General features: G+C 38.1%; 1 protein-coding gene across 1 annotated transcript in view; it reads right to left on the bottom strand.

Moving 5' to 3' along the window:
- The window catches only part of GNAI1 (G protein subunit alpha i1), a 229938-nt gene extending 212749 nt beyond the window's left edge, over nt 1-17189 (bottom strand). The window contains exon 1 of the mRNA XM_027539788.1: nt 17144-17189. Coding sequence (XP_027395589.1) covers nt 17144-17174 — 31 coding nt within the window. The 5' untranslated portion in view covers nt 17175-17189. The remainder of the gene's footprint in view (nt 1-17143) is intronic.
- Between the last annotated feature and the right edge of the window lie 4676 nt (nt 17190-21865).

Genomic DNA, 21865 nt, shown 5'->3' with positions numbered 1-21865 from the left:
CAGTGCGAAAGAAATAAGTGCTTTGTTGAAATAAAAACTGCCTGTTTAATGTTTTTCTGTTACTTAGTCAATAATAACTTTATACAAATAATGAACTGATCTTTTTATAAGAAGGAAACTGAGAACAAAAGACATAGACTTGAAAAATTACACAGATTATCACAATGGTGTGATCACTGACCTAGAGCCAGACATCCTGGAATGTGAAGTCAAGTGGGCCTTAGGAAGCATCACTACGAACAAAGCCAGTGGAGGTGATGGAATTTCAGCTGAGCTATTTCAAATCCTAAAAGATGATGCTGTGAAAGTGCTGCACTCAGTATGCCAGCCAATTTGGAAAACTCAGCAGTGGCCACAGGGCTGGAAAAGGTCAGTTTTCATTCCAATTTCAAAGAAAGGCAATGCCAAAGAATGTTCAAACTACCACACAATTGCACTCATCTCACACACTAGTAAAGTAATGCTCAAAATTCTCCAAGCCAGGCTTCAGTAATACATGAACCATGAACTTCCAGATGTTCAAGCTGGATTTAGAAAAGGCAGAGAAACCAGAGATCAAATTGCCAACATCCACTGGATCATCGAAAAAGCAAGAGAGTTCCAGAAAAACATCTATTTCTGCTTTATTGATTTTGCCAAAGCCTTTGACTGTGTGGATCACAATAAATTGTGGAAAATTCTGAAAGAGATGGGAACACCAGACCACCTGACCTGCCTATTGAGAAATCTGTATGCAGGTCAGGAAACAACAGTTAGAACTGGACATGGAACAACAGACTGGTTCCAAATAGGAAAAGGAGTATGTCAAGGCTGTATATTGCCACCCTGTTTATTTAACTTCTATGCAGAGTACATCATGAGAAACGCTGGACTGGAAGAAGCACAAGCTGGCATCAAGATTGCCGGGAGAAATATCAATAATCTCAGATATGCAGATGATACCACCCTGATGGCAGAAAGTGAAGAGGAACTCAAAAGCCTCTTGATGAAAGTGAAAGAGGAGAGTGAAAAAGTGTGCTTAAAGCTCAACATTCAGAAAACAAAGATCATGGCATCTGGTCCCATCACTTCATGGGAAATAGCTGGGGAAACAGCGGAAACAGTGTCAGACTTTATTTTTTGGGGCTCCAAAATCACTGCAGATGGTGACTGCAGCCATGAAATTAAAAGACGCTTACTCCTTGGAAGGAAAGTTATGACCAACCTAGATAGCATATTAAAAAGCAGAGACATTACTTTGCCAACAAAGGTCTGTCTAGTCAAGGCTATGGTTTTTCCAGTGGTCATGTATGGATGTGAGAGTTGGACTGTGAAGAAGGCTGAGCGCCAAAGAATTGATGCTTTTGAACTGTGGTGTTGGAGAAGACTCTTGAGAGTCCCTTGGACTGAGAGGAGGTTCAAACAGTCCATCCTAAAGGAGATCAGTCCTAGACGTTCATTGGAAGGAATGATGCTGAAGCTGAAAATGCAATACTTTGGCCACCTCATGCAAAGAGTTGACTCATTGGAAAAGACCCTGATGCTGGGAGGGATTGGGGGCAGGAGGAGAAGGGGACGACAGAGGATGAGACGGCTGGATGGCATCATTGACTCGATGGATATGAGTTTGAGTGAACTCCAGGAGTTGGTGATGGACAGGGAGGCCTGGCATGCTGTGATTCATGGTGTCGCAAAGAGTCGGACATGGCTGAGTGACTGAACTGAACTGAACTGGTGATAAAATTGGTCATAAAATTTTAGATATCTCAGTTTAATACCTATTCCCCTATTTTACTTGTGAGTTTGATTTCTTAAGAAACAATCATGGTAAAATATGGCAATATCTCAGAGAGCTGTCCAAACCCTCACCACATGGGTTATCACTGATCTACTATGTATTTGATATTAAAGTCACCTTTATTATTCAGAAATTTGGAGCTTTAACTTTTTTAAACTGGAAACTATAGTCATAAGGATCTTTAGTAAGCTACCTTATATACTATAAATCTGTGCTGATATTATAGCTATAAAGTGTATGTATGCTGAGTAAGCATACACTGATAATAACTAATCATACCACACTGGCTGAAAGAAGGGTATCCAAATAAACTATTCATACCTAATATGGACTTTATCATCAGCTATGTTGATATTACTATGATATCAGCTATGATACAGTAATGGAGAAGGCAATGGCACCCCACTCCAGTACTCTTGCCTGGAAAATCCCATGGATGGAGGAGCCTAGTAGGCTGCAATCCATGGAGTCACTAAGAGTTGGACATGACTGAGCGACTTCACTTTCACTTTCATGCATTGGAGAAGGAAATGGCAACCCATTCCAGCGTTCTTGCCTGGAGAATCTCAGGGACAGGGGAGCCTGGTGGGCTGCCATCTGTGGGGTCGCACAGAGTTGGATACAACTGAAGTGACTTAGCAGCATGATACAGTAAATATTTAAACTCCATTGTCTTGCTTCAACTGAGGAAGCTTTATTGCCTCAGCATTTCTCAAGCTGCATGCTGCTGCTGCTGCTGCTAAGTCGCTTCAGTCATGTCCAACTCTGTGTGACCCCATAGATGGCCGCCCACCAGGCTCCTCTGTCCCTGGGATTCCCCAGGCAAGAATACTGGAGTGGGCTGCCATTTCCTTCTCCAATGCATGCATGCATGCTAAGTCGCTTCAGTCCTGTCCGACTCTGTGCAACCCCATGGACAGCAGCCCACAGGCTCCTCTGTCCATGGAATTCTCTAGGCAAGAGTACTTGAGTGGGTTGCCATTTCCTTCTCCACAAGATGCATGAATCACATGTAATGTTAATATGTGCTAATAAACATCCTCAGTGGCACTTCACCCAGTTGTGGCTCCCCAGAAATAATTGTCACATTGATGGTAGTTTTTCAAAGCAGGGTGTGAGTTTTGTACTGACACATATAGCTCATATATTAGATATATAGTGAAAGTGAAAGTGTTAGTTGCTCATCAGTGTCTGACTCTGTGATCCTGTAGACTGTAGCCTACCATGCTCCTCTGTCCCAGGAATTCTTCAGGCAAGAATACTGGAGTGGGTTGCCATACCCTCTTCCAGGGGATCTCCCTGACCCAGTGATCAAACCCAGATCACCTGCATTGTGAGCAGATTCTTTATCGTCTGAGCCAGAGGTAAATAATCCTCCTGCAATGCATGAGACCTGGGTTCCATCCGTGGAGAATTCCATGGCAGGTCACAGTCCATGGGGTCGCAAAGAGTCTGACACACGGAGTGACTAACACACAATATGAAGTACTACATCGTCACAGGAAGTTGAAAAAAACGTACAGGACAGGTTATAAGGTTTACAACAGTGGTGCAGGAAGACACAGAACTCATTTCCTCCCAAAGACATGCTGAATCTACACCTACATATAGAGCAATTCCTCCTGAAGATGAACTGAGGGCTAACTGAAGAACTTACGCACAACAAATGAGAGAGGCACCCCAAAGAGACATATAGAAGAGACAGAGACAAGGTATCAATGGAAACCTCACCCTATTGCCTATAACTGCAGGGAGGGATCGGAGAAGGCAAAGGCACCCCACTCCAGTACTTCTGCCTGGAAAATCCCATGAACGGAGGAGCCTGATGGGCTGCAGTCCATGGGGTCGCTGAGGGTCAGACAGGACTGAGCGACTTCACTTTCACTTTTCACTTTCATGCATTGGAGAAGGAAACGGCAACCCACTCCAGTGTTCTTGCCTGGAGAATCCCAGGGATGGGGGAGCCTGGTGGGCTGTTGTCTATGGGGTCACAAAGTCGGACACAACTTAAATGACTTAGCAGTAGCAGCAGGGAGGGATATTCCTGAGGGGCCCACACACAGAGTTGTTTCAGAAAATTATCAAACTCTAAGTGAAAAGACCAAGAGAAGAAGAAAGGAAGAGAGAAAAACTATAAAAACCCAGTAAAACAAAACAACCCAAGTAGTTTGACAAAGGAGGCAAGAATATACAATGGATTAAAGACAATCTCTTTAACAAGTGGTGCTGGGAAATCTGGTCAACCACTTGTAAAAGAATGAAACTAGAGCACTTTCTAACACCATACACAAAAACAAACTCAAAATGGATTAAAGATCTAAACATAAGACCAGAAACTATAAAACTCCTAGAGGAGAACATAGGCAAAACACTCTCTGACATACATCACAGCAGGATCCTCTATGACCCACCTCCCAGAATATTGGAAATAAAAGCAAAAATAAACAAATGGGACCTAATTAACCTTAAAAGCTTCTGCACATCAAAGGAAACTATTAGCAAGGTGAAAAGACAGCCTTCAGAATGGGAGAAAATAATAGCAAATGAAGCAACTGACAAACAACTAATCTCAAAAATATACAAGCAACTCCTACAGCTCAACTCCAGAAAAATAAACGACCCAATCAAAAAATGGGCCAAAGAACTAAATAGACATTTCTCCAAAGAAGACATACAGATGGCTAACAAACACATGAAAAGATGCTCAACATCACTCATTATCAGAGAAATGCAAATCAAGACCACTATGAGGTACCATTTCACACCAGTCAGAATGGCTGCGATCCAAAAGTCTACAAGTAATAAATGCTGGAGAGGGTGTGGAGAAAAGGGAACCCTCTTACACTGTTGGTGGGAATGCAAACTAGTACAGCCACTATGGAGAACAGTGTGGAGATTCCTTAAAAAACTGGAAATAGAACTGCCTTATGATCCAGCAATCCCACTGCAGGGCATACACACTGAGGAAACCAGAAGGGAAAGAGACACATGTACCCCAATGTTCATCGCAGCACTGTTTATAATAGCCAGGACATGGAAGCAACCTAGATGTCCATCAGCAGATGAATGGATAAGAAAGCTGTGGTACATATACACAATGGAATATTACTCAGCCATTAAAAAGAATACATTTGAATCAGTTCTAATGAGGTGGATGAAACTGGAGCCTATTATACAGAGTGAAGTAAGCCAGAAGGAAAAACATAAATACAGTATACTAACGCATATATATGGAATTTAGAAAGATGGTAACAATAACCCAGTGTACGAGACAGCAAAAGAGACACTGATGTATAGAACAGTCTTATGGACTCTGTGGGAGAGGGAGAGGGTGGGAAGATTTGGGAGAATGACATTGAAACATGTAAAATATCATGTAAGAAACGAGTTGCCAGTCCAGGTTCGATACATGATACTGGATGCTTGGGGCTAGTACACTGGGACGACCCAGAGGGATGGTATGGGGAGGGAGGAGGGAGGAGGGTTCAGGATGGGGAACACATGTATACCTGTGGCGGATTCATTTTGATATTTGGCAAAACTAATACAATTATGTAAAGTTTAAAAATAAAATAAAATTAAAATTAAGAATTAAAAAAAAAAGAAAATAAGAAAAAAAAATTTAAACCACGAATCCTGCCTCTCATAAGCATAAGATATAGCTCGATAGTCTTTATCCAACTCCAGTTCTCTTATAAAGTAATGGAATCACTGCTTATAAAGTAAGGGAATAAATAATAAATATGAAGTGCTAAAAAAAAAAAAAAACCCAGTAAAACAAAACAACCCAAGTAGTTTGAAGGGCATCTAGACTACACATGAAGGAAACCATTTACTAACTTTAGCGCATCTGCCAAAGGAGCACGGAACCGCTAGAACTATCCCTGGGGTTGGAAGTCAGACTTCTCAAAAAAAAAGTGATAGCACAAATAAATAAAATAAGAAATGAAACAAGAAAAGTTACAAATCATACTATAGAAATACAAGGAAGGAATCATAAAAGATTACTTAAAAAAATTATATGCCCGTAAACTGGACAATCTAGAAGAGACAGATAAATTCACAGAAACACAGATCTTCCAAGGCTGAATCAAGAACAAATAGAAAATATGAACAGAGGGATTTATTACTAATAAAACTGAATCAGTAATAAAAAAAACTCCCAACAAACCAAAGTCCAGAACTAGACAACTTTATATATGAATACCAGCAAACATTTAAAGAAGAGTTAACACTATTCATTTCAAAGTATTTCAAAAAAATTGAAGGGTGAAGGAATGATTCCACATTTTTTGAGGAAATCATCACCCTAATACCAAAACCAGACAAAGTATAAGAAAGAAAGAAAAGTACAGCCCAGTATCCCTGATGAACATAGATGTAAAAATCCTCAATAAAATATTATCAATCTGAATTTGATAATACATTAAAAGGATCATACAGTGTGATCAAGTGGGATTTATTTCAGGATGCAAGGATGCTTCAGTGTTCACAAATCAATCATTGGTAGATACTACATTAAGAAAACAAAGGATCAAAAGTATATGATTATCTCAATAGATGTAGAAAGAGCATTTGACAAAATTCAACAAACATTTATGATAAAAACTCTCAACAAAGTGGGTAAGGAGTGAACATACTTCATAATAAAGTCCAGATATGACAGGTCCAAAAGCTAATATCATACTTAATGGTGAAAAGCTGAAAAGTTTTCCTCTAAGATTTAGAACAAGATAAGCATGCCATTCCTGCTAATTTTATTCAACATAGTATTGGAAGTCCTGCCCAAAGAACTTAGGCAAGAAAAAAAAAAAGGCATCTAACTTGAAAAAGAAGAAGAAAAACTAGTTATTTTTGAAGGTGACATGATACTATATTTAGAAAACTTAAAGACTTCACACACAAGCACACAAAATCTATTAGAACTAATAAATTCACTAAAGATGTAGGATACAAAATTAGTATACAGAAATATTTTGTATTCATATACACTGATAATGAACTATCAGAAAGAGAATAAGAAATTAAGAAAACAACCCCATTTACTATTGCATCATAAATAAAAAAATTCCTAAAATAAATTTAACCAAAGAGGTATAAGACCTGCACTTGGAAAACTATAAGACACTGATGAAAGAAATTAAAGATGACACAAGTAAATGGGAAGCTACACCAGGCTCATGGATTGGAAGCAATACTATTGTTAAACACCTGTATTACCCAAAGTAGTCAAGGTAATCTCTGTCAAAATACAGATGGCATTTTCACAGAACTAGAACAAAAATCCTAAATTATGTATGAAACCACCAAAAAAAAAAAAAAAAAACCCTCAAATAATCAAAGTAGTCTTGAGGAAAAAGAACAAAGCTGGAGGCATCATGTTTTCTGATTTAAAAATATACTACAAAACCATAGTAATCACAACAGTATGGTACTGGCACAAAACAGACACATGGATTGAAGGAATAAAATAGAGATCCTAGAAATAAATCATCTTATAGATAAATTAATCTAGGACAATGGAGGCAGGAATATACAATGAGGAAAAAGTCTCTTCAATAAGTGGTATTGGGGAAACTGGGCTATATGCAAAAAGAAAGAAACAATATCACTTTATTATTGACACAATATATACAAATATAAATTTTAAATGGATTAAAGACATATATAGACTTGAAATGATAAATGTCTAGAAGAAAATATAGGCCATATGCTCTTTGACACAAGTCAGAGCAGTAGTTTTTGAATCTCTATCTTTAGGCAAGGATAAACAAAAGCAAAAATAAACAAATGGAACTGTAAAATTAAAAAGCTTTTGCATAGTGAAGTAAACAACAAAATGAAAAGGCAACTTAGTGAATAGGATAAAATATTTGCAAATGATATATTCAATAAGTGGTTAATATTCAAAATATATAGAGAAGTCATAAACTTAATAAAAACAATCATACTAAAAAATGGGCAGAAGACCATAACAGACATTTTTTCAAAGATGACAGACATAAGGCTAACAGGCCCAGGAAGAGATGCTTGACATCACTAATCACCAGGGAAATATAAACAAAAACCACTATGAGGTATGATGCCAGACTTATTCAGTTGAGTTCAGTTCAGTCGCTCAGTCATGTCCAACTCTTTGCAACACCATGAACCACAGCATACCAGGCCTCCCTATCCATCACCAACTCCCAGAGTTCACCCAAACTCATGTCTATTGAGTCAGTGACGTCATCCAACCATCGCATCCTCTGTCGTCCCCTTTTCCTCCTGCCCTCAATCTTTCCAAGCATCAGGGTCTTTTCAAATGAGTCAGCTCTTTGCATCAGGTGGCCAAAGTACTGGACTTTCAGCTTCAACATCAGTCCTTCCAATGAACACCCAGGATTGATCTCCTTTAGGATGGACTGGTTGGATCTCCTTGCAGTCCAAAGGACTCTCAAGAGTCTTTTCCAACACCACGGTTCAAAAGCATCAATTCTTTGGCGTCAGCTTTCTTCACAGTCCAACTCTCACATCCATACATGATTACTGGACAAAACATAACTTTGACTACATGGACCTTTGCTGGCAAAGTAATGTCTCTGCTTTTTAATATGCTGTCCAGGTTGGTCATAACTTTCCTTCCAAGGAGCAAGCGTCATTTAATTTCATGGCTGCAATCACCATCTGCAGTGATTCTGAAGCCCCCAAATTAGTCAGCCACTGTTCCCACAGTTTCCCCATCTATTTCCCATGAAGTGATGGGACCAGATGCCATGATCTTAGTTTTCTGAATGTTGAGCTTTAAGCACACTTTTTCATTCTCCTTTTTCACTTTCATCAAGAGGCTTTTTAGTTCTTCTTCACTTTCTGCCATAAGGGTGGTGTCATCTGCATATCTGAGGTGATTGATATTTCTCCTGGCAATCTTGATTCCAGCTTGTGCTTCCTACAGCCCAGCACTTCTCATGATGTACTCTACATATAAGTTAAATAAACAGGGTGACAATATACAGCTTTGACATACTCCTTTTCCTATTTGGAACCAGTCTGTTGTTTCATGTCCAGTTCCAACTGTTGCTTCCTGACCTGCATACAGGTTTCTCAAGAGGCAGGTCAGGTGGTCTGGTATTCCCATCTCTTTCACAATTTTCCACAGTTTATTGTGATCCACACAGTCAAAGGCTTTGGCATAGTGGATTAGGCAGAAACAGATGTTTTTCTGGAACTTTCTTGATTTTTTGATGATCCAGTGGATGTTGGCAATTTGATCTCTGGTTCCTCTGCCTTTTCTAAAATCAGCTTGAACATCTGGAACTTCACGGTTCATGTATTGCTGAAGTCTGGTTTGGAGATTTTTGAGCATTACTTTACTAGTGTGTGAGATGAGTGCAATTGTGTGGTAGTTTGAGCATTCTTTGGCATTGCCTTTCTTTGGAATTGGAATGAAAACTGACCTTTTCCAGTCCTGTGGCCACTGCTGAGTTTTCCAAATTTGCTGGCATATTGAGTGCAGTGCTTTCACAGCATCATCTTTTAGGATTTGAAATAGCTCCACTGGAATTCCATCACATCCACTAGCTTTGTTGGTAATGATGCTTCCTAAGGCCCACTTGACTTCACATTCCAGGATGTCTGGCTCTAGGTCAGTGATCACACCATCGTGATTATCTGGGTCGTGAAGATCTTTTCTGTACAGTTCTTCTGTGTATTCTTGCCACCTCTTCTTAATATCTTCTGCTTCTGTTAGGTCCTTACCATTTCTGTCCTTTATCGATCCCATCTTTGCAGGAAATGTTCCCTTGGTATCTTTAATCTTCTTGAAGAGATCTCTAGGCTTTCCCATTCTATTGTTTTCCTCTATTTCTTTGCATTGATCGCCGAGGAAGGCTTTCTTATCTCTCCTTGCTATTCTTTGGAACTCTGTATTCAAATGGATATATCTTTCCTTTTCTCCTTTGCTTTTTGCTTCTCTTCTTTTCACAGCTATTTGTAAGGCCTCTTCAGACAGCCATTTTGCTTTTTTGCATTTCTTTTTCTTGTGGATGGTCTTGATTCCTGTCTCCTGTACAATGTCATGAACATCCATCCATAGTTCATCAGGCACTCTGTCTATCAGATCTAGGCCCTTAAATCTATTTCTCACTTCCACTATATAGTCATAAGGGATTTGATTTAGGTCATACCTGAATGGTCTAGTGGCTTTCTCCACTTTCTTCAATTTCAGTCTGAATTTGGCAATAAAGAGTTCATGATCTGAGCCACAGTCAGCTCCTGGTCTTATTTTTGCTGACTGTATAGAGCTTCTCCATTTTTGGCTGAAAAGAATATAATCAATCTGATTTGGTGTTGACCATCTGGTGATGTCCATGTGTAGAGTCTTCTCTTGTGTTGTTAGAAGAGGGTGTTTGCTATGACCAGTGGGTTCTCTTGGCAGAACTCTGTTAGTCTTTGCCCTGCTTCATTCTGTACTCCAAGGCCAAATTTGCCTGTTACTCCAGGTGTTTCTTGACTTCCTACTTTTGCATTCCAGACCCATATAATGAAAAGGACATCTTTTTTGGGTGTTAGTTCTAGAAGGTCTTGTAGGTGTAGCTATTATCAAAGAGATAAAAAAAAAGTGTTGGGAAGGGTGTGGAGAAAAGGGAACACCTGTACACCATTGGTGGGAATGTAAATTCTTACAACCATTCTGGAAAAGAGTATAGGGTTCCTCAAAAAATTATAAATAACAGCATCACATTAACTGGAAATTCTAATATTTGGAATTTATCCATAGAAAATGAACACATTAATTTGAAAAGATACACGTACTCCAATCATTGAGGTACTAATTACAATAGCCAAAATATGAAATTAACATGTGTCCATTAACAGATGAATGGATAAGGAAGACGTAATATACATATATGTATATTATATATATATATATCTCTTAACACTGACTCGATGGATATGAGTTTGAGGAAGCTCCAGGAGTTGGTGATGGACAGGGAAGCACGGCGTGCTGCAGTCCATGGGGTCACAAAGAGTCGGACATGACTGAGCGACTGAACTGATCTTATCTAATATATACACAAAGACACACACACACACTAGACTGTTACTCAGCATTAAAAAACAAGAGAGAGAGAAAGAAGTCTTGCCATGTACGATAACATGGCAGCTCCCAGAGGGTTTTATGCTAAGTGAAGTAGGTTGGTGACAGACAAATACCGTATGATTTCACCTACATGTGGAGTCTGAAAATCAAAACAAATGAACAAAAATAACGAAACAGAAACAAACTCATGCAAACAGAGAACAAACTGGTAGTTGCTGGAGGGGAGGTGGATGAGGGGATAAGTGAACTAGGTGAGGAAGATGAAACTTCCAGTTATAAAATAAATGTCACTGGGATATCATGTACAACATAGGGATCACAGTTAATAATATTTTTAAAACTTTTTATGGTGACAGATGGTAACTAGGCTTATTGTGGTGCTCTCATAACATGTAAAAATATTGAATCACTGTTACCACCACCACGACCTAGATACAGAACTTTCTTTCAATCACCACAAGTCTCTCTGTAGAGACTATAATCTCTGACTGCCTCCATCTCTATAATTTTGTTATTTCAAGGTTATTATGTAATATGTGACTGTCTTTTTTCATGCAGTGTAACTTGTCAACCATTTTTGCATTTTTCAGTATATTCCTCCTTTTTATTGCTACGTTGCACTGTAAGATGTGGGAACACCACCATTTGCTTACTCATTGACCATTTGAGGGACATTTGGATTGTCTCCAATTTTGGACAGTGCCGAATAAAGCTGCTATGAACCTTTCTGTGCAGCTTTCTTATTTTAAAAAATTTTTTATTGGAGCTGTACAGCTTTCATGTGAACATAACTTTCTATCCTTGTGGGATACATACCCAAGAATTCAATGACTGTGTGGCATATGGTAAGTGGATGTTCAGTATGAAACTGCAAAACTCTTTCCAGAGTGGGCATACCATTTTGTCTTCTATGCTAGCAGTGATCACCTATATTCTTAGAAACCTCACTAGCATTTGGTGTTGAATGTGATTTTAAGGCTGTAAATTTTTTTGTGGCCAGGTACTGTCTCATATCACCTTTAAAAATGTTAATATAATAGCAATATTGATTTTTAAAAGGCTATTGGATATTTGCTATAAACAGGACATTGAATAGGACAAACACATGACTTTCCTCCAGGCAGGGACCCCAGGTTTACTGGCATGCAGCAACTGCAAACTCAAATGTCAGAGGCCAGACAGACAACATGAATGGTAGAACTGTCAGGGACCAGAGCCTATGTGAACACTGTGGGGACTGTGACCCAGCAGAGAGCACAAGCCTGGCTAAAGGGAGATTGTCCCCTGGCAGCCCTTCTGTCCGTGTTGCTAGACATTCTGATTTTTCTAAAAAAAAATTAAAGGACAGTTTTTCAATGGATACTCTCCTGATGTGTAAGTCAAAGTTTGAAAGAATCCAGCCTCCATAAAAGTCCCAAGGACCAACTTTGGCTTAAAGACAAATTACTTGAGAATTATCACTTAGAGAAGGGAGTAACCCACTAAAAAAGAAAATAAATGTTTAGCACTTCTAGACATCAGGAAGTTATTTTAGATTGAAGAAATAAAGTCTTTATAGAGTAGAATTGTACTTCTCAAACCTCAAGCTGCTTGTGAATCATCTGAGGATCGATCCTATTAACTGGCTTAGGAAGAGGGGATCAGGGATGTGGGCTGGGATCCTGCCTCACCTGGTGATGCTGCTGGTGCAGGGACCACTCTAAGTAGCGAGTACACGAGTAACCTTTGAGCTGGACGCTGCTGGTTGGGTTATGTTTGTAGATACAGAAATGGATCCTGGTAGAGAATGGTGCCACCAGTCATAAAGGTAGGAAAATTTGGACAAATGTGACATTGCAAAATCTTCAGTTCATGTTGTAAATAGTTTACACAAAAAAGAGCAGGAGGTAAACTTAGCAAGGTAAATGTTGATATGGGACTGTGCTACATACTACTTTCCAGATTTCAGCACCCTGTGAAACACATGTAGTTAGACCACTATCAGTAACAAATGTCCATGATTTCTGTGATCCCTCCTTTTGATTATAAATGAGTCTCTCAGTTATAATCATCTAGTCCCACCCAGCCACATGCCTTTCAGTTTAAGTCTTCTGCCCAAAATTTAAAGGCATGTGTGCTGCCTCAGGGCTCACTGATCTCTGTATTGAAGTTTCTGTCTGTTTTATCTCTCAGATGAACTACTTGCAAACCTAGCTGTGTTGGCTTCATGATAAGAAGGGATACTTGCCTTTTTGTCTCTTACTGGAAAAGATTTTCACCTGAACTCCAAATTCTCTTAAAGAATTCTGAAAACTGATATTCGCTCTTCTGGTCGTCAATGTATTTCTGTCTATAAGTGCTCCATCCCAATGGGGTGCACTATCTTCTTTGCTCCTGTCACTTTGTCTCTCTTTGACTAAGAAATTTGAAAAAGCAGAAACAAAATGAAACATAAAACACTTCTCTCTCTTTGGTCCAAAAACTGTCAAAGGCTATATGTTTATTAAATTAGGCAAACACTTGTTTTCAGGTGTCTACTTGGTTCACACACAATCAAAACAAGAACTTCTATTCTCAGAAATAAAAGGATAAGCAAACAAATGAATGGGTAAATGGATGCACTTGTATTTTAACAGGAAGATGATGAAGGGATATAAAGGAGATGAAAAACAAAAGTGAGAAGGACAGATCGAAGGGGCCTTGGGAAAGGGAGGAATAATTGACAAGGAGGGGCAGAGAATGGAGACGGGTCTAAGAAGATTTTCAGGCTAGAAATCACCTTAGAAAGATCTGAAAAGCTAAACCAGTGAAAAGTTAGGTATCCCTGCTATACCTACAAGCCCTGTCCATTTGTGGTGCCTGATATCAGGTATCAGAATTATTTTTTCATTCTTTCTTTGTCTTACATTTTAATAGATCCTTATCAATTGTTCTGGGTTATTATATGGTTCTATTGTATGAGATGGTATAGAAATACTACAATATAACTTTTAAGGAAATTATCAAATAATATATTACAGAAATCCTTCTAAATAAATATCTTCTTGCTTTTCTACAGGTGGCCTGGGACACCTGCCATGACTATGTGGATGTGGCTATAGTCCATCCGCTACAGCAAGTGTAGACGACCAGGGAACCTCACAGCTGTCTTGAAATTCATCAGCACGTCTGCATTCAGGCCACGTTCCCTACGAGCTGCTTTCAGCCAGTGACCGAGTACGGCAGACATAGTTTTGTTTTGTTTTTTCCTAGTTGACATGGGCCCCTTTGAGGGCTGACCTTGACCTGAAAACGCTGATGACCTTGTTGAACGTTTCTTAGACTGTATGGCAGTCTAGGATGCTTCCATCCAGTCATCTCTCCCTCTCTCCATACTGGGTTCAGACTTGCTTTGCAGCCTGATGGCTCTTACAGCCTTATCAGGCTCCCTCCCAATTTTCCTTCCTATATGCATTTCCCTAACAAAATCCTTGCCTTCTGCATTGCAGAAGACCCTGGCTAAGCAAAGCCTACTCCATATTTTGTGAAACATTCCCTTATTGATAGACATTCAGCTTATCTTCCAATTTTTTTGTTAACACAAAAAACATAGTAATAAATATCATCCACTTGTATCTTCATATCCTGGTGATTTTTTTCTTCTATTGAGTAAGTTCTGAGAATGGAACTTTTTAAAGTATATACATATTTGAAATTTAAGCAACTGCAGTACAACTAATATAATGAATACAAACAAATAAAAATATAACTTAGAAAAAACCTTGGTTTTAATGAAGTACTTTTCTCATATAAGAAGAGACAAGGTAGCAAAACTACAGACTAATGAAATTAATCTCTTAATATGGTGTCTATAATCTACATTATGGCTTAACAATAAAACCTCTGTAGTCTGTAAAATATCAATTAATAACTGATGTGTCTGTTAATTATCTTGAATATGAATTACTGCTTGCCTTCTGATTGCAAGCACTTAAAGGGAAAATCAAGAAGAGATGTAACATGGAAATAAGTATAATGTTTATTTTATTCAGTAAGTTTCATAAGTTATTAATGTTCAAATGTGACATCCAGATGTTTGTGTCATCTTTAGCCATATTTTACTCATTTTTCTGTTTTAAAATTTTCAAGAATTAGTAAAACTTGACAGTTGTTTCAAGTTTAAAATCCACTGGATTACATGGTTCTTTAAAAATTATATAATATAAAAATTCACTATGTTACATCTATCTTATCAGTAAGCATTATCTGGAAACTTTCATTAATAATTGATCATATACATGAATTAGACAAATAGAAAGCATGGTTATCTGGAACAAATATAATTTTCTATGATGTCTGTTGAAACAATACTGGTTAGCTACATTCTTTGATTAAAAATGAATGCTAGCTTCACTGCCGAACACCATTTGTATTTAAATGGAATTCACATTTAAATTCCATTTGTTTTGTACATTTCCGAAGTAATTATTCTATATTTTATCAAAAAAGAATATCATGCCATCTTTTTTTTCTCTAACAGGCAAAGATAGTGTAATACAAGATCAGGATGTCATTTGATAACACTTAAAAACAACTACATGCATGTGTATGTATGGCTGAGTCCCTTTGCTGTCCATCTGAAACTATCACACCATAAGCTATATCACAATATAAAATAAAAAGTTTAAAAAACATAGTATTTAGGAGTTCCAGAAATAAAGAACAGGATTCATTTTAATACAATATTTTGAGGAATGTTTTTAAGGGAATGTTGTAAAGAAATGTGATCATAAAATTTTATTTTCTATAAAATTATAGAAACCCTAAAATAACATGTTAAAAAACCTTTTAAAGTAATATATACTGCTTTGCAGTCAGAGATAAAGATTATTTTTAAAAAACCACTACAGACCAATGGTCTTTTAGACTAGCATTTCTGTAAGTACTTCATGCTGCTGCTGCTGCTGCTAAGTCACTTCAGTCGTGTCCGACTCTGTGCGACCCCATAGACAGCAGCCCACCAGGCTCCCCTGTCCCTGGGATTCTCCAGGCAAGAATACTGGAGTGGGTTGCCATTTCCTTCTCCAATGCATGAAGGTGAAAAGTGACAGTGAAGTCTCTCAGTCGTGTCTGACTCTGAGCGACCCCATGGACTGCAGCCTACAGGGCTCCTCCATCCATGGGATTTTCCAGGCAAGAGTACTGGAGTGGGGTGCCATCGCCTTCTCCGTAAGTACTTCATATATCCTGCTAAAACACTAAAACACCATTTAATATATACACTCACACTACATCAAGTCAAAATTAAAATCTAATATATAATTTTACAGAGGAAGAAGAAAAAGATTTTAAATGTTCTTTTAAAGCTTGCTAATCTGGTGAGTTAATTAAGGGCACTTTAAGACAGGAACTTTTACTTTTTTTTCTTGCTGACATGTTTAAAAACTGAGATGTACTTCACACTTACATTAAAAAATGTTTGAGAGGAATAATTCACACCTACACCATCTTATGTGTAACCAGATATGAAATTAACCACTTGCTATTTGAACTTTTTCTGGTTACAATGGACAATAGAAATAAGAGGGAAAAATGAATATCCAATAGATTTGACACTGAAAGATTATTTCTATTTAAGCAAAACGACTCAAAGCAGAGAGCAGGAAATCATTAACATCTTTTCATTTTACTTTGAACAGCATGTATCCTTCCATCTTAAGTATTTTATTGGAAGTTCAAAATAATTATTTTAAGAGATACCATCTAGGACTTCCCAGGTGGTTCAATGGTCAATAATCTGCTGCCAATATAGGGGACACAGGTTTGATCCCTGGTCTGAGAAGATTCCACATGCTGTGGGGCAACGAAACCTATGTGCCACAACTACTGAGCCTGTGCTCTATAGTCCCCAAGCCACAGCTACTGAAACCTGCTCGCCCAGAGCCCTTGCTCTGCAACAAGAGAAGTCATTACAATGAGAAGCCTGCAGACTGCAACCAGAGAAAGCCCACACACAGCAACAAAGATCCAGCACAGCCAAAATAAAAATAACAAATAAGTAAATAGATATCATCGAGACAGATTATCTTAGGTCCATGAAATGTACTTAGATCTTTCATTCATTTTTTCTTTCATTTTAAAGGAAAACTGGCAAACATAGCTACACACTATTTCAGAAATGGTTAGTCAAGAGCTTTCCCACCCCAAATAAACTTAGTAAATAATATATAAAATCATAGTGCATATATAACATATATATATATATGCTAGACAAATATAGAAATATCTATATGCTAGATACAGAAATACACACACACACCACTCACTGTGCCAGCTGTCTTCTCTGTGCAAGTCCATACCTACTCTTCAGCCTTATTTGTTCTGCTCTGTTGGGGCTGAATGAATAAGCTGCATCAACGGGTTGCCTTGTCCTCTGGCTTCTGGTTAGTTTCAGCTGATGGCTTTTGAGGATTTCCAGTGGGCCCCATCCTTTCAGCCACAATCTAGTGGGAGAAAATTCACAGTACCTAGTAGACAAAATAAAGGTGAAAAAATATGCGTTGGGACAATACTTCGTAGTAATTGTTCACAATGCTTAAATTAGTCTCTTTCTAATAACTGTGATATTGATCTACCTAGGCATTTTATTTCACTATTACATGTTCTCAGATGCTTCTCATGCCCTCCAGAACTAGATTCCTATTATTACTAGCCAAGAAGCTGTCAGATCAATGCCAATGTATGCTGTTGTTCTTTAGCCAGTAAGGCACTTATATCTTTTTATATCTTGGGAAAATTCAAGAGTTTTTAATTTCCCTATATATTCCAAAGAAGATATCCTCTTAATAGGGTCTTACTGCTTCATAAAATCTCACTAATCCCAAGGATAAATAATTTTTTATCACACTTTAATATGATTTCTGATAGATGTTAAGTTTTTAAGGCACATTAAGATTCCAACTCTTTTAAAAAGCAGGAGCAGTTATTTGAATATGTTAAACACAATTGGAATGGCCAACTTTAATAAAAGCAATTAACAAATTAACAATTTCAATATTCAAACCCCCAAAAACATTTGTATAAACTATGTAACTGTGAGAAACATTTTCACATATGCAAGAGCAGAAACCAAGATTTAGTACAATTTATCCTCACTTTTCACTTTCATGCATTGGAGAAGGAAATGGCAACCCACTCCAGAATTCTTGCCTGGAGAATCCCAGGGACTGGGGAGCCTGGTGGGCTGCCGTCTATGGGGTCGCACAGAGTCGGACACGACTGAAGCGACTTAGCAGCAGCAGCAGCAGCCTCAGTAATCCAGGGTGTGGAAAGGGCAGGTAACTCAGCATAAGCAACCATGAAAGTGCATGTGACAAATGATCAGGTTTGCAGTGACATATACAGTGTATAATATACCCAAGTCAAATGTGAAATACGTAGTGGCAGTGGCAGGAAATGAAGTGGTGATGAGGAGTTATTTTTTTTAAAGCCCTTGTTATATTCTGCCTCTGGGCGTTCTGCCATACTACTCTCATTTATTCCAGAGGGCTAGTCACTGCATGGGAGTGCAAAATGTGTGCTTGTAAAACATACACCTTATCAAAAAATACACCTCCTCACTGAATAAACTGATCAAACAACACCATAATCTTTCATAATTTTTTCTACTATAAAGTTTTCTTGGCAGTTTAAAATTATTTTAGGTGTAAGTTTTCTAGATATTCTACACTTAGTTTAGTTTTTCCAGCTGTATTGAGGTATAGCTGACAAATGAAACTACAGTTTCATTAAAGATATTTAAAGGATACAATTTCAGGATTTAATATACATACATACATACTGTGGAAAGACCCCCCTCGAAGGAGTTAACAAGTCTGTCACCTTCTTTGTGTGTATGTATGTGAGAATGTGTAAGTTCTACTCTCTTAGCAAATTTTAATCACACAATAATGCAGTGTTGCTACCAACCACAGTCACCATGCTACATATTAGGTCCTCAGACTTTACTCATAACTCAAAGTTTGTACATTTTTTTTTTACCAAGCTCTCTCTATTTCCCCCATCCCTAACCCCTGTCAACCATTTCTCTACTCTGTTTCAGAGTTCAACATTATTTTTTAAAAAAGATTCCACATATAGGTGACATCATTTTCTTTCCATCTGGCTTATTTTATGTACTGTAATGCCCTCCAGGTTCATCCCGTTGTCGCAAATGACAGGGCTTCTTCCTTTTGCCAGACTGAATAATATTCTATTGTTGGTAATATATATACATATACATATATGTATATGTATATATATATATATATATATATATATATATATCATGGCTTCCCTGGTAGCCCAGGGTATATACACACCATATGTTCTTGATCCACCCATCTGTTGATGGACATTAGGTTGTTTCTGTACCTTGGTTACCATGAACAATGTTGTGATGAACATTGCAGTATAGATTAGACACACCTCATTTGATCCAGAAAACAAATTCAATGGCTGTTTAGATTACTGTCAACCATTAACCTCAAAGTCACTTATACAGTGAAGTGACTACGGAAGAGACTTATTCTAAAATAAGCCTAAAACAATAAAAATAATCATTGAAAAGTATGTATATATTCTTATATTTCTCTCTCTCTCTTTTTTTTTTTTTGGTTTCACATTATTCTAAAAGCAAAGATTTTAACTGTGGTCTGTGTTCAGTGTTTTGAAATTAAGGCATCTCTCAACCAGCAGTAAATATCAGTGGTAACTTTCCCAATGCTGGAAATATTTACTCTTTCCATATGATACCTGTGTAAGGGAGTGTCCTTCTCCCTCTCTGTTGCAGTAATGCCTATTCATTTTGTAAGGCTCAGTTTCAGTGTATTATCCTCTAGGGAAATTGCCTGGACCAATTAGGTGGGATTAGGTGGTTCTATTTGTGATCCTTAATGTCCTATACATTTAAAGATTAGTTGTGACCTCATATTTCCACCTACCATGTAATTTAATGATTTTTTACATGCTTATTTTCTCACTAGGGGGCTTCCCTGGTGGCTCAGATGATAAAGAATCTGTCTGCAACACAGGAGAACTGGGCTCAATCCCTGAGTCAGGAATATTCCCTGGAGAAGGGAATGGCTACCCACTCCAGTATTCTTGCCTGGAGAAGTCCATGGACAGAGGAGCCTGGGGGGCTGCAGTCCACCGTGTCACAAAGAGTTGGACATGAGCAACTAACACTTACTTTCTCACTAGAATGTGAACTCATTAAAAAAGGACAGAATTGAATTTTATTTTTCTTCATATTTCCAGTATTTAGCATGATGTCAGTTACTTAGTAAGTAATCAATAAATATTTATTTCATAAGTGAATGAGAAAAAATGAATGAATTTCACTTTTCCATATCAAGACAAAGCCTTAAACAGTTGCCCAGTTGAGCCTAAAATCTCAGGAGAATAACTGACACTGAAGGTTGACAGAGAACAATTCTAGCCTCATTCCAATGGTTAAATCTTTCTGGAAACCATCAGTTCTGGAAGTAGTCCTCAGGAGTTGCTGGTCCTGAGTACAACCTATTTTGACTCTCTTTTAACAATTTTTTATTATCTTACTTTTTAAATACAGTTTTTTGGTTTATTTTAAAAGATACCTTGTTAACAAAACAATCCTTGATTAATTAATGATTACTAACTCTTATCTGATGTGAGAAACTGTGACCACGACACTAGGGAAATGGCACAATTAAGTGCCTGATTTCAGGTATTACTCCATTAAATCGTGCCCCACCTATGAAGTATAATGGATTCATGGCTTCTCTAACCCAAAGGACGTTCTGAGCAAAGTATTACAGAATATAATAGTTTACCACTTGAACTTCTTTTTCATGTCTTAAGTACGGCTGGGCATAAGTGAAATAATGTAGCTAGCATCATATCTCCAGCTTTGCCTTTTCTTTCCGACTTACTTTCAACTTTCTTACCCCCTGCACTTGTTTTTGACGATACCCTGGTCATATTCGGGGATCCCCTGCTAAGCTGTCCTCCTCCAGCCTTGGCCATGAGGTAGCCCTGAGAGTGCCCATTCATAGTCCACCATCACTGAGACTCAGTGTGCTTCACCCGCTATGATCGGAGTCCATCACCGCCAGGCTTTCTGACTTTGTTAGGAGAATGTTAACAGAACTATTCTGAGAAGTGAGTTTCTTTTTTGGAGGAAGATTAAGAAAACATTCAAGGATTTATACTGTTGAGGCTGTTTTCCAATTCTGTGGAAACCTATGTCATCATAATTGCTTTGAAAAGCAACAAGCCCTGTCAAGTCTAATTCCCCTCTGCTCAGGGCCTTCGCCCCCGCACCTGAACGTGGCTGAAGAAACACCCTCATGCAAAGCGGTCTCACTTAGATCTTCCACTGAAATCTTTAAGTTGGCTCTCATTGCTGCCTGCAGCGCATTCTCTATTGCCTCAATTCATGCACTCTCCCACATTCCTCTTTCCTACCTTCTCACCTCTCTTCATTGTTTAAACATCGCTTTCTCAATTGATTAGTCTTTTATTTCATTTAGAAATGTGAAGCAACCAGGAGAGAAATCCCTTAAGCTCTTATAACAACACTTATTCCCATACCATCATTTGCAACAATATCCTCCTTTTCTTCCTATTATTCAACTGCATCATCCCTTCTTCCCTTCTACTCATTCATTCACATCAGAATGCAAATATGTTATTATTCCTCCCATTAAAAACCAAACAGAGGGAATTCCTTCATGGTCTAGTGGCTAAGACTCATTATGCTCCCAGTGTGGGGAGCCCAGGTTTGATCCCTGGTCAGGGAACTAGATACCAAATGTGACAATTAAAGATCCCACATGCCACAACTAAGACCTGGCACAGCCAGAGAAATAAAAAAGCAAATAAATATTTTTTAAAAAACCCAAAAAGATTAAAAAAACCCTTTCTATCTCCCCATCCTCCTCCTATCAGCTACCACTCCATTCCTCTGCTCTGTTTTTTCAGAGGTTAGCTCATTAAAAGGGTTATCTACATGTGCTGGAGTAGGAAGT

The sequence above is a fragment of the Bos indicus x Bos taurus genome, chromosome 4 (assembly GCF_003369695.1).
Source record: "Bos indicus x Bos taurus breed Angus x Brahman F1 hybrid chromosome 4, Bos_hybrid_MaternalHap_v2.0, whole genome shotgun sequence".
Classification (NCBI taxonomy): Eukaryota; Metazoa; Chordata; class Mammalia; order Artiodactyla; family Bovidae; genus Bos; species Bos indicus x Bos taurus.
This window is presented reverse-complemented; position numbering and strand designations above follow the sequence as displayed.